This window comes from Hoplias malabaricus, chromosome 16 (assembly GCF_029633855.1).
Source record: "Hoplias malabaricus isolate fHopMal1 chromosome 16, fHopMal1.hap1, whole genome shotgun sequence".
Taxonomy (NCBI): Eukaryota; Metazoa; Chordata; class Actinopteri; order Characiformes; family Erythrinidae; genus Hoplias; species Hoplias malabaricus.
The window spans coordinates 3,039,050-3,052,127 of NC_089815.1; the positions used below are offsets into that span (position 1 = coordinate 3,039,050).

The window sequence follows — 13,078 nt, forward strand, 5'->3', positions numbered from 1 at the left end:
CCAGCGTACTAAGGATGCAATAGTTGGCAGCACCAAACAAAACAACAGAAAAGAACTCTCAGTAAAGTGGCAAATAAAGCTCAAAGGCAAGCCAAAGCACCTGGCTAAGAACCCTGAGAAACTTTCAGAATCCATATATAAATACCAGGACACAAAATCTAGCTGAAATTGTACATCTCGAGATCACAGGTCAATTAAGTGATTGATTAATAATTAGTTAAAATGTGCAATATAAAAAAAGTATAGTTACTGTCAAACTAAGAGTGTTTTAAGCCTTGATTATTTTCTGAATGTAACTAATATAAAGCAGCCAGTTACAATAGAGGTAATTTACACAACTGTGCATGTTTAATAGGCATAATACTAAATTAGAACAGCTTTAAAAATCACAGTCGGTTTATTTCTAAAAGATAAAAATGCTTGGTAAAAGATCAAGACAAAATTAGATTTATTTTTTGTGCATAAATCCATGTAAGAGGGTTTATAAGTAGAACTCACAGAAAACAAGGCACAGACAGGATGCAGGATAGAGGCCCTTTAATACGCCGTAAACCAAACACCAAAAACATCCTATGATTCAGACCGAAAACACGAGCATTTTCTAACTTTAGCTTCATTTGGCGTTACCACATTACTAGCACTGTTGGTGATGATAGAAATATTTGGTTTAAAGATGGAGCATTTAAAAACAAACTCAGAAGACAATGAATAGAGCAGAAATATGAAACTTGACACAGTTGGAAAAGACAAGAGTTTTGCACAAACCTTATCAGGAGTACACACTGAACAGGGGGTCCATATAAATCACAAAGGCAACTCAAAACCTGCCCCGTATTTATACATTAATGTGTACAGGTTTTAAAGAATGTCATTAATCTCAAAAAAGACTAGATTTGTAATCAAAAACCCTACAAGTTTATTAATTATTATAACAGCATTGTGTATTATGAACGTGAATGGTGTGAATAAGTGGTGCCTGGTTTTCTTTTATAAAATCTATGGTCTGCTCATGTTTTTTAAACATTTGTAAATAGCCTTTTCTGTGAAGCGAACCACAAAGTTTTCATTGTTAAACATATTAACAATGTTGCTTAATTTCAGGCTAAACGAACCGCCTCCCAGCTCCCTGACAGGAGGCGCTTTAATCACTTCATCGTTAAGAGTCAACAAATTGTTCAGCTGCAACTATTTAAACGATTTAAATTGCTGCAATTAAACATTTGCACTTGGGAGTTTATATTTGACTTACATTTATCTTGGGAATTTTTAACATCTCTATTGTGCAAGTGTGTGTGTGTGTGTGTGTGTGTGTAACTGTTTGTTCATATGATGGATCTGCTGAGTTTCTGGGCTACTCCAAGAGGCCAGTGTGGAACAATAGCAGCTTCAGTACGCGTTTACAAACAATCGGCCTGGAATTATTCTGGCCAGGAAACAGACGCTGTTCTGACGCACAAGGCTGCCCCACGACACACACACACCACATAAACACATACACACACTTAAAATAGATGCAGACTCGACACAACTAGATGCATGAGACTTTGTGACACACACTGACTGACCAAATGAATCCAGAATTATACGCTACACCTTAATACACCACCACAGAACCTGACATGACGTAACTCAAATTACATTACATTTGTTTGTGTTCGTGTAAAGGGTTCTTGTCATGTTCTCTTCACCTGGAGTCTTGTATTTTGACATGACCCTGCTATTTTTAATTTTATTAAAGCCTGTTGATGTCAGTGTGTGTGTGTGCTGTAATCAGCCGTCAAGCCAAAACATAATACAGATTTTATTGTGTTTCAAAACACAAGGTTTCCTTTTTCTCCCCTCTATAGGTTGAGGTTTGGGTTGTTATTATATACACAAACCAGAACACACACATAAAGTACAATAGAAACCCAAATTGTGTGCGTGTGTTTTATATAACGGTTTCCTGGTGATTTATTAAGATCTGCTAAACAACTGTGTGGAGTTGTGAGGTGAAGCCAAAAGGTGAACTGCACAGGAAGCATCTTTTTTCCAAATGGCAAAAGATACTCACACAACACCCATACCTTTTTTCCTCAAAAGTACTGTTTCCATGAAAGAGGAAATGAAAGAGGCACAGGACATTGAGAGTGTGTGGAGTAAGTATAGGTCCCAATTTTCCCCCAGAGATTCCAGAGAGGAAGTTTATTTAGGGGTGTGAACAACCTGGACCACCCACTATAGGAATCCTCTCAGAGACACTGCAACTCACTCCATGACTGGAGTATAAACTGCTGATTTGATTAGATTGCTTTAGAAATGCATGATAATACATCAATGTTAATATTACACTAATATATTAACACATCCTGTGTCTGTAGCTTTCTCTATGAACATTTAGCAACTCTTAATTTCATTAGACACTTGACTCCAAACTGAACAAAGCTTCATTTGAGTGAAAAATAATTATATTTTGAGCACATTGAAAAATACTGGGAAGGGAATTAAATGAATAACTCACTCAAAGCTGTAACAGAACACACTGTTTTAAAAAGGGAAGAAAAATAATCTTCAAAGTCCAGTTTGTACCGATAAACACAACTGTGCTTAATAAGGATTAACCACACAAACTTAAATTAATTAAAGGCGACCATTTTGATTTTTTACTTAGTTCTACAGGTACGTGTAAATAAATATTTTAATTAATTATGTCCAAATCTACAACTTCACAATTTGTGTTACTGTGTTGTTATATAAGTTCAGGCCCCAGATCTCAGAGATGTAAACAGCGTTGGACCTGTATAACAAATGCAGTTCTCTCGTTTGTTTACATTCAGAAGCTCAGCATCTTATAAAGTGGAAAGATATGTTTGATGTGTTTAAATTTAACAAAATCCTCATTTCATTTTATGATTTTCAACATTTGGAGGGCTCTTTGTCATTTCCTTTCCCATGAGTAAAGAGAGAGGAAGCCTAGCATGGCCCAGTGAGCCACATTGTTTTTGTACTTCGTAAAGACATTAGACCTATTTTCAGTTCGCAAACAGACTGGAGAGCTAGCAAATGGCAAGGAAACCTTTAAGAAAGGTTTATCAATAAACAAACAAACAAATATATAAATAATATGTGCATGCACACACAAACACATCTTACCGTGTGTTGCATCACTTCTGTTTCTATTTACAAAGTCTAAGCATAAAAGAAAGATTTGCACTTTACTCTCTCCTTCTTAGACCTATTAATAGATGTATAATTATTCACTGGGGCTTAATGGCCCTGTCACAGGCTTCTTTGATTAAGTAAAGCAGCCCATAGGACTGAGAGGATTTGGGTCGTGCTATTTAGGCCCCTGTTCTAAAGGATTTACGCTCAGGTGCTCCACGCACACACACACACACACACACACTTCATTGCTTCAGAGAGGTAATTAAGCAAAGGAAAGACCTAACAACCCTGACAGATACTGAATGTGAAACACAGCAGTCAATGTCATTTTCAATGTTTCCTCTAGCCTCTTATCGGCTTTTAAATACGCTATCAGTGCCACAATGACACTAAAACAAAGCAGGTCATCACACCACAATCTATGACGTACAAGGTGTCCAAATATTTAGCGAGTGTGAGAAAACAGCTTGAAATAGGAACAAAATGATAAATTGTGGAATTGAACAAGGAGCCCTTTGAGCCTCTCGCCTTTTACACTGTGTGTTGATGTCGGACATGGGCTTGTGAAATATGGGAGTAATGAGCTTTAGGTGTTTAAGGAAAATGGACAGCGGTGCTGGGCAAATGGTTCACCAATGAAACATGAAAAAGCCATAGAACTGCAGAGAAGGTTTCACTGAAAAAAAGCATTACCACTCCCCTTACACGGAAGTGGACAGGTCTGTAGTGCAAACTACATCGTTAATAAAACAAATAACAAACAACTCGCTCTGACCTGCATACATGTGGAAGGTGAGCCTCTCAATGAGCTTCAGCACTGTGCCGGCCTTGATGATAGGAATACCAGACTTGGACTGTACATTCTCTTCAAACACCACGTTCTCCTCTGAATCAGGCTCAGCAAAGCGGTAGATCTCAGCTCCTGGCAATCTCATCTGCTCTTCTTTCTCCTCCTGCAGCATAGCTGTGTCCAGCATGCGCTCCAGCGTGGAGCGGTACTGCAACGAGATAAGCGCCGCCATCCAGCCATTCTTCTCCTCCGCAGACTTGGCCGCAAACACCACGCTGTTGCCGTCCTTCAGGATGATCTCGAAGGCGTGCCGATACTCGCCTTCTTTGTCGTCCTTATCGTTGATCTGGACCTGGTAGAAAAGGAGAGGGCTCATCAAGGTTTAGCTTTTATATATGTACAGTAGTAGAGTAGTGAGTACCAGCTGAGTAGTGCTTGCTAACAATAAACAGATTGGCAGCACTCACGTTCTTTCTCTAGGCAATATCCAATGATCCAATACAAGTGACAACTTTATGAAACCCAAATCTGGCTTTGATGATATAAGATGACAGTTTGAACATTAAACTATCACAGAGCCACTAAGGAGTCAACTGGTGGTCCTCCAAGTCATTCTATGTCCATACTGGAGCTATGCAGGTTACCTAAAGGCTATTTATGCACATATGATAGTTTTGTTTGTTGGTGACATTAGTCTGAACAGACCATGCTCCACAACTGACACTCATTCACCCTACACATGGTGCTCAAACCCCAACAGAAGTCCAACTTTAGATTAAACAAAAGATAGGAAGCTGTTCATACTAGACTTTGAATAAATGTAGGATATATGGTTTTACTGAAGCATAAACCAATTTAGAAAGTGATGCCTGCCATACACAAAAACACGCTCTGTCCTGGGTGAAATCCTAGTGCCCGATGCAGTCCTCCAGGTGAACGGTCGTTCCTGGTCGAGAGTACGCTGTGCGCGTTTGGCTACCGCAGTGTGGGTGTGTGGACTGAATGTTGTGTTGATTGTAAAGCGTCCTTGGGTTTCTAGAAAGGCGATATATAAGTGTAACGTTAAATAAATAAATAAAATACTATAGAATAAAAGAAAGGAATGATGGGCAGGAATATGTATCAACTGCAAAGAGTAGTACAGTAGTAAAAGATCATATTATTCATTCATTCATATTCTGTAACCGCTTGTCTAGTTCAGGGTAGTGGTGGGTCTGAAGTCTACCCGGAATCACATTATTATATTATATTTAATATTTTTTTCTATTTTTTATCGGCAATGTACACATTTTCCTTTTGATTCTTAGAATTTTGTTTGCCAATTTATTTATTTATTTTGTTACATTTGTGTCTCATTTTGCCATTGTCCCAACACAATGTTGCAGACATTGCATTGTTATTTTTATATTTTAAAAAATAAATTAAGTTTGTCAATGACCAAAGATTGCCCAACGTTTCTGGGAATGGGGTTTGTGTTTTGTTTACTCGAGTACACCGTTTGCTAAAATGGTTGGCCCTCCTTGAAACAAGGCTCAAATATGAGCCATCCGTCCAACCATTCATCTCTAACCTCCATGGACCCTTGCTCACTTTGCGCATGAAGAATTTCTCCTTCAGCCTGTATTCGGCAGCACTGGCCCCAGGAAGGCGCGGCTGCCCATGGTTGGACTTGCAGCAGATCATCAAACCGTCGAAGAGGAAGATGTGGCGCTCGTGCTTGGCGCCCACTCGCGTCAGCGTGCCTTCCATGATGAACTCGTTGCAGCACTGGCCAATGTCTTTGCCCTCCCAGCCGTCGATGTTTCTTTGGATTTCGTTCATCTTCTTTATAGCCAGGTGCTTGCCCTTCATCTGCTGACTGTAGAAGCGGCAGGCCGACTCGCTGTGGGGGGTAGCGGTAAAGAAGAAAAAAAAAAATATTACTGGTGGAAAGCCAAAAGGGTGGAAAGGGGAGGGGGCGACAGAGCAAACCACAAAGTTTTTGTTCCCACAATACCTCTCTTAGTAACATTGTTTCAAAGCACTGAAAATAGAAGCCTTCTGAGATTGAGAGGAAGACTGGCTTTCTATAGAGTCATGGTGACTTAAGCCAAGTCCTGGAGGTTTCTCAGCACTAAGTCTTTGTTGAGTTTACCTAGCTAGTTTGGAGCAAATCATGAAACACTTCGACAAACCCCTCCAGAACCTGAAAAAAGACACCAGCAATGAATTAGTTCAATTAATACCAATCATGAAGTGGGGAACACTCTAGAAATACTGTCGACTCCAAAGATATCTCATGCTGATTTTAGCACAAATGTTGAGAGCCAGCAGGTTTTATTTACTTTTTCTAATTACAGGGAAATGTATTAAAATCATTGTCTGTGCCAACAGAATATATGCCAATGCTGTCACAAATAGATTGGGTTGAAAAATAATGCATGCCTTTGACAGATTCAGTGAATCACTTTTTTTTTACTCAGAGCTGAATTACATTATTCTCCTTCAACGGTTGATTATCAAGATTTCCTTTTCTTTGGGACTGATTTCTGGTTTTAACAAAAACATTAAAAAAAAGACAATGGTGCGAAGGAAGGAGAGGGTTTAAAAAAAATCTGAAGAGCAGCTAATGGCTGTCTGCACAAGACTAGCTTTGTACAAGCAGGGACCCCAAAAAAAAAGAAGCTTACTGTTGTGTTCAGTTCTGGGATGCTCAAACGTGGATGGCTGCCTCACTCCTCATACAAGTACCTCAAAGTAGAGCGTCAGCCTCACTCGGCCTGCCACCTGCACATAGCGGCGCTGCAGGCAGGGCACAACTACACTATAATCTCTAAATTATTCAACAGCAAGTATTGCAGAACAGCAGTAAATGGAAAAAATACAAATCTCCAGCTCACTTTAATCCCCAACATTAGCTTTTATGCTCTTATTTTGGTGGCCATTTCTAAATATACACATGCACATACACAAAATAAATGTATTTCTGGTTTAACCTGCGCTCTTATTCTTAGTAATTATCTAACGTTTATATTATATCCATAAAAGTAATAATCATTTGTAGTAGATATTCAAGTCTTGAGAATTCTGTTGTTAATAGCTTAATAAACCCTTAACAACTTAATGACTTTATATAATTAGAGAATGATTGATCAAAACTTATTTTATAAATTCATCCTTTAACTATTGCCTTCAAATGGCTTCACTTCACACATCACAGGTTGACTCTTTGTTCTGACTCGCACACAAAGAAACCGAAAGGGTTCGGGAATGCAGATACTAGCTACTGATATTCCAATACAAAGTATCAAAAAAAAAAAAAGTACCATGTATTATATGCAAACGTGTATAAAGAAAATGCAAATTTAAAAAAATGTAAAATATCACATACCGTAAGATAAGCCATCCTTTCCCCATAAAAAAACTTGAAAACCCAGCAAAAATTTAAGTCACCAAAAAGAAAGGGAAACAGATTTCAATGATAATTCCTCATCTTTAATGCTGTCAATTCCTTCAAGAGGACAGAATAACCACTGGCTTCAGAAATGGAAAAGATATGAGACCAATAGATGCTGAAGACTGCTCCACAACAGTGGTTTGAATGTCTCACTCTCTCACTTAGTCTCTCTCACACAAAAAAAAAAACCCTGAGAACAATAACAGCGGGGCTGGACTACCCAAACCCTGACGCAACATCCCTGGGACAACACAGTGCAGGCTGACCCCAGCACCCCCCCACCCACCATGTGCAGCAGCTATTTTAGGGGCAGGGGCGAAACTCAGGACTGAGGCTGGGTGGAGTGTGGACGATGGGAGGGGTACAGGAAAAGAGTTGTGTGTGTTTGTGCGTAAGTATTTGAATGTGTATTTTTTGTGTGCGAATGAGTGTGTGTGTGTTAGAGAGAGAGAGAACAATCTTATTTGAGTTTCAGGTGAAAACACTTCATAGGCGAAACGGTGCAAGATAATTCAATGTGTTCTTCATTTGAACTAACTACTTTTTGAAACTGAAAAACATTGCAGCTGACATGCAGTTCTCTCTCTTTAATACAGCTCTTTATACATCATTTCACTTAAAACATATAATAAATAAATCATTTTATTAAATAAGCTGTCAACCCTAAGAACAAACAGGTTTAGCTCACAGTGATGTTTGCACATGATGCCACTTCACTGCTAAACTTTTAAAGGCTGTATTTTAAAGGCTAAGCAGCAGCTCTATGAAAGTGTGAAACAAATAAATACAGTGGAGTTTGAGTTCCTAACTTGTGTTTATTGATAGTCAGAAAACATGTTATTTCTCACTAATTGAAGGAATAAGGTTTAAAAGACCGTTGGTCCCCCCCCCCAACCCGATAGGCGTCTTGCCTGTGACGTAGATGGTGGACAACAACTCTAGAAGCTGCACTTAATTTAATGCAAAATGAGGAAAAGGTGTGTTGTTTTTGGCTGCAATCATTCAATGTACAGTGGGACATCTGTGAACAAATGGACCAAAGATCCCAAAATATCCAGAAAATGGACTAAATTTGTCCACTTTAAACGGGCACTTTGGAAAGGACCCTCCGCTCACTCCGTTATCTGTAGCTCATTTCACTGGCGCTTTTCCAACAATATGGGCATGTAAGGACACCAACGAAAGGTGTTCAAGAGCCTCTGTAACATGGAGGTAAACAGGGTAAGGACACTCACTTCGCCTGTTTTAGTTGGTGTTAGTTAACGTTAGCTTGACTCGCTAAACTCGGTGCTCAGATTATACTCGGCTACGTAGCTGCATTACGGAGGTTTATAGTGTCGGATGAATTCGAGTTCGACTTCGATCACATTTACAAGAATAACGGTACCTCTACATTTGAGTTTAGCTTATTGCTAGGCTATTGTCATGAATAATGTTGGTTATTTAGCTAGATACTGTCATAACAGTCAGTCATAACGGTGTTTTACCGCGGCGTTGTTCAGCTGTTGTCCACCAGTGACGTCACGGTCGCGTTCGAGAATTTCCGTAGTGAGCTCGGGTTTTTCCGTCAATTTAATAAAATTGTCAGTTTTAAAGCAAATTAAGCTGCTATTTTCATTTTAATTCATACTTATATCTGTCAGTGACTACAATAATGTGAAATATTCATGGAGGTCCATTAAGTGGTGCTTAGCCTTTGAAGGTAGTAGAAGATTAACAGGCTGCACTGCAATGGAACTGTGGTGGAAAAACATATTGTCTTTGTTTCACTTTCACCACAAGTCCACCTTCTCATTAACACCATGTCTGTAGTTAAGTCAGTATATATTTCTTTAATAATCACAAGTTATAGAAAGTAAACTCTCCATTGGTTGGTTTATTCACCCAGTCCTAATGTACTGTGTAAATATATTGCTGAACAAAGCTGATAATAAATATTTTTGTACTGCTTACAGGTAGTTCAGATTTGCAGTGTATGTTGCATCATGGATAGTGTGTGTGTGTGTGTGTGTGTGTGTACCTGAGCCTCCTCTTGGCCAGGCTTTTGGAGCAGATCCTCTCCATGCTGCTCTGCAAGTTGAGAAGCGCAGTGATGGCCTGCTTCAGACATTCTTTATCTTCCTCATCCTCACTCTTCTCTTCCAGTTGCTTTAAATTACAAAGCAGAGTGTGAGGGGAGAGACGAAGGTAAACAATACAACATCAAAATAAAAAGTCTGTACTAACTAACTGTTTGGTCTGAGAAGGAAAATTTAAGGTGGTCACCAGCGGAACCTTTGTAATCCTCCATTAACTAATAAAACATTATATATATAAAGAAAAGAAGTGGAGCAGTAAATGGAGTGGTATTAGTGAGATGTGCAGTGGAGAGGAGGTGGCCTCTACAGGATAAAGATGCTGTAAGGCCTTCCTCATGAGCCAGATTAGACCAGAAAAGAACATGTTTGCTCACTCTGCCTCATTCTTTAAATACCACTGCACAAAAAAGTATATCTACATCAAGAAATACAGCATCAACTTAGACAAGAAATACAATGTCCAAATAACACACAGAGAAACTCTGTAAACACTCTGTAAACTCTTCTCTCTCTAATCCACCAAAAGCTTCATCTACCGAGTAGGAAGCGTCTATTTGTGCAATTCTGAGGCTACTTTTGTACACAACAGTTACGGGATTTGGGTATGAACAGAGAAAAGTGGTCCCAGATCAGAAGAAAATGACTGTTTTGTTGCAGAGTAGCAAAAAAGATTCATAGAGGTATTTCAGAGAGATTTACATTCCTCTTTTCCCTCCTGCAAAAGAATCCTGAAAAGAGGCTTATTGCCGCAGGGCCTGATCGAGCCCTTGAAAATCTCCGCCAAAACAACGCATTTTAAAGCATGTGGTGTGGCCCTTGTGACTCCTAGAACAAATACTGAAGCATATAGAAAAAGGTAGAAGAACACAGCACAGCCGGGGCAAGCAGGGTTAAGCTGGTTCCAGCCACCTCACACTGCAAACAAAGATTTACCTTACGCAGACCTTCTACCTACTGATCCCATTTTTACCAGTCCCATTGCTCAATACTGCACTGTTGCCAGCTGTTGAAATATGTTTACTTTAAATTGTGTGATATTTTCATAATATGCCAAAAGCTAAGGCACAAAATGGCCGCTTTCTCTTTTAAAATATGGGATTTTGTTTGGATAGCAACAAAAAGTTTGCAAGCAGGAGGCACTACACGAACGAGTCAGAAATGTCATACAACCATGGTCATTACTATCAGGCTACAAAAGCCATGATAAAATGCACCCCATTGAGAGGTGTCACTCACCTTTAATATCTCAAAGTAATGGAGGCAGTGGTACACTGGAGTTAGGAGCAGCCGTGGTAAAACATACTGCACTGCTTCTTTGAAGCCTTCACATATAGACTGCAGGTGATAGAGAGAGAAAATAAATATCTTTCAGAAAACACCACAAATACAGTTGATCAGTGTGTGTGTGTGTGTGTGTGTGTCTTCCCTTTATATAAGGAGGCAGTTATTTAAATCTGGTTTAATACTGTTTTAACGTGATGTAACGCGTAAATAACACGGGTGTGAGTCATCTTGTTACTAAGTAGTTGTGCACACGGAAATATCTGAGTGACCACTAGAAGAAAGACGACTCTTGACCGTTCACCTGGAGGTAGAAGGCTGCACCAGGTTTTGAGAGCTGGCTGAGGAAATGGTCATGGAAGCCAAGCCGGAGGATGTCCTGAGCATACGTCTCGTATGGGTCAAAGGCCAGCTCCTGAAAATTACCCCCCACATTGAGAGTTAACAAAACCCTTCACACCAACAAAACCCTCTTCACATCTTTAATCTTGTGCTTAGCAACTTTAAAAAGGCACTGTCCACTGTAGACTGATCTGGAGCCTAAGCTTGTAAAAATGAATTCAATTGAATTTACTGGGACCCACACCTCAGCCAAGTCTTCAAAGCAGCTGCCCACCAGTGGATGAGGGCTTCCCTCATCAGTCATCTCCACCGTGTCCTCAATCAGACCCAGCAGTTTCAGGGTCACCTCATGAATGTCCACTATACGACTGAAGATGTTCTCCACATCCTGTAGAGGGCAGCAATGAAAAGCAACAGAAATGTATGTCACAGGAAATGAAAGGTACAGCGTTGAAGATTTATAGTCTCAGGTTTGTAATGTTGGTCACCCCAAATTCACGAGCCATGTCTATCACTGAACTTTGGGCACTCATGACCTTGCTGATGGTTCACCAGTTATATTAAATCACTTCATCTCAAATGTGAACTGGATTATTTTAATGAAGCATTAATCTTACAAGCTAAGGAATAAAAGCAGGCACGGGCCTTGCATCCGTGTTCTCTGCCTCCTGTGAATGACACAGTAAATGTGAAGAGGACCAGCAGACTCACGTGGTGAGAGAAGAGCATGGTGTTGGTAGCGAAGGGCTCACGGAATACTTTGATAATGAGGTTGAGATCTCTCAGGTACTGCCGCACCTCTGTCATGAAAGTCTTCACCAAATCATAGTAGGTTTGCTCTTCGGACGCTGAGGGCTCCTCGTCCATTAAGGGAAATCCACTGATGTCTTCCTCGTCCTGGTGGAACATGTCCATCAGCACCTGTAACCCCCCAAAAACAGACATCGCCACCATTAGAGCCGGCCAAAACCAGCACTCACAAAATGAATCCACTACTAAAGCCGGTAATATAAACATAGCCAGACATGCGCCTCTCACCTTATCGGCGCACATGGCCACACTAATATCTTGCTGTGAGATTTCATAGTGCCGTATGTTTCGTACATAATTTCCAGCCAACTTTAAGATGTCTGCCGAGATGTATTCTAACACAGCCACGATGTACACAGACACCTGATGATCAATTTTATAGCCTAGTACCTCCTGTCACAGAAAGGAAAAACAACAAAACAGAGTTTGCAAGTCATATTTTATTAATTATTATCATAAACAGATTTATTCAGGCAAAAGCCGCCCACTCCACCCTACCACATTCTTTCACTAACATATACTTGGCAAAAAGCAGTGAAAAAATAGTTCAAAATACCAGCTTACAGGATTTATGCTTAGTCACTAGAGAAGAGAACAGTTCGGTCACAGCCCCCTCTAGTGGCGAATAGGAGCAGTCTTTGGAAAGTCCCAAAATTACAGTTAAAGGTTAGCTTTGTTTTAGAGGTCGATTTTAAAGAATGTACAGCCACAAACAGATTGCTGCCACAAAAAGATTTAAACGGAAGGTGTGTATGACCCATGGGAAAGTAGTTAAACAGAAAAGCCTTGATTGGGGCGACCCAAGACGTGTGCATTAAATATATTGAGTACGTATGATGAATACAAAACCATGACAGCGTGCACCTTTAGAAGTGGGTGAATCTTATCCACAGGCAAAGCTAAAGGATTCCGCCTCTTCCTCTTCTCAATGGCCGCCTGGGCGTCCGCAATGGCCCACTTATCGATGGGGTGAGGAAAACTCTTCTGTACACGCTCCTGAGAACACCAGAGACAGAACGTGAGCAGGGAGACGGGAAAAGCACATGTATTAGCACCTTCTGAGTTGAATAATCATGCTACATAACTGCCCAAATTCACTTGAACTTCATCTAAAACCATTCTCTGGACACAAAGACTTGGGCTGAGCATCCTTGGTTTGCTCTGTACTAACATGTCTATACACATATGCATACTTTT

General features: G+C 40.1%; 1 protein-coding gene across 2 annotated transcripts in view; it reads right to left on the reverse strand.

Moving 5' to 3' along the window:
- Window positions 1-13,078, reverse strand: part of sos1 (son of sevenless homolog 1 (Drosophila)) — a 39,172-nt gene that overhangs the window by 11,055 nt on the left and 15,039 nt on the right. For both annotated transcript variants that reach the window (XM_066647639.1, XM_066647638.1), the window contains exons 3-11: window positions 12,746-12,877; window positions 12,110-12,274; window positions 11,783-11,992; window positions 11,316-11,459; window positions 11,034-11,144; window positions 10,685-10,783; window positions 9,391-9,518; window positions 5,525-5,816; window positions 3,920-4,286 (exon numbers count right to left, since the gene is read on the reverse strand). In XM_066647639.1, coding sequence (XP_066503736.1) covers window positions 3,920-4,286; window positions 5,525-5,816; window positions 9,391-9,518; window positions 10,685-10,783; window positions 11,034-11,144; window positions 11,316-11,459; window positions 11,783-11,992; window positions 12,110-12,274; window positions 12,746-12,877 — 1,648 coding nt within the window. The remainder of the gene's footprint in view (window positions 1-3,919; window positions 4,287-5,524; window positions 5,817-9,390; window positions 9,519-10,684; window positions 10,784-11,033; window positions 11,145-11,315; window positions 11,460-11,782; window positions 11,993-12,109; window positions 12,275-12,745; window positions 12,878-13,078) is intronic.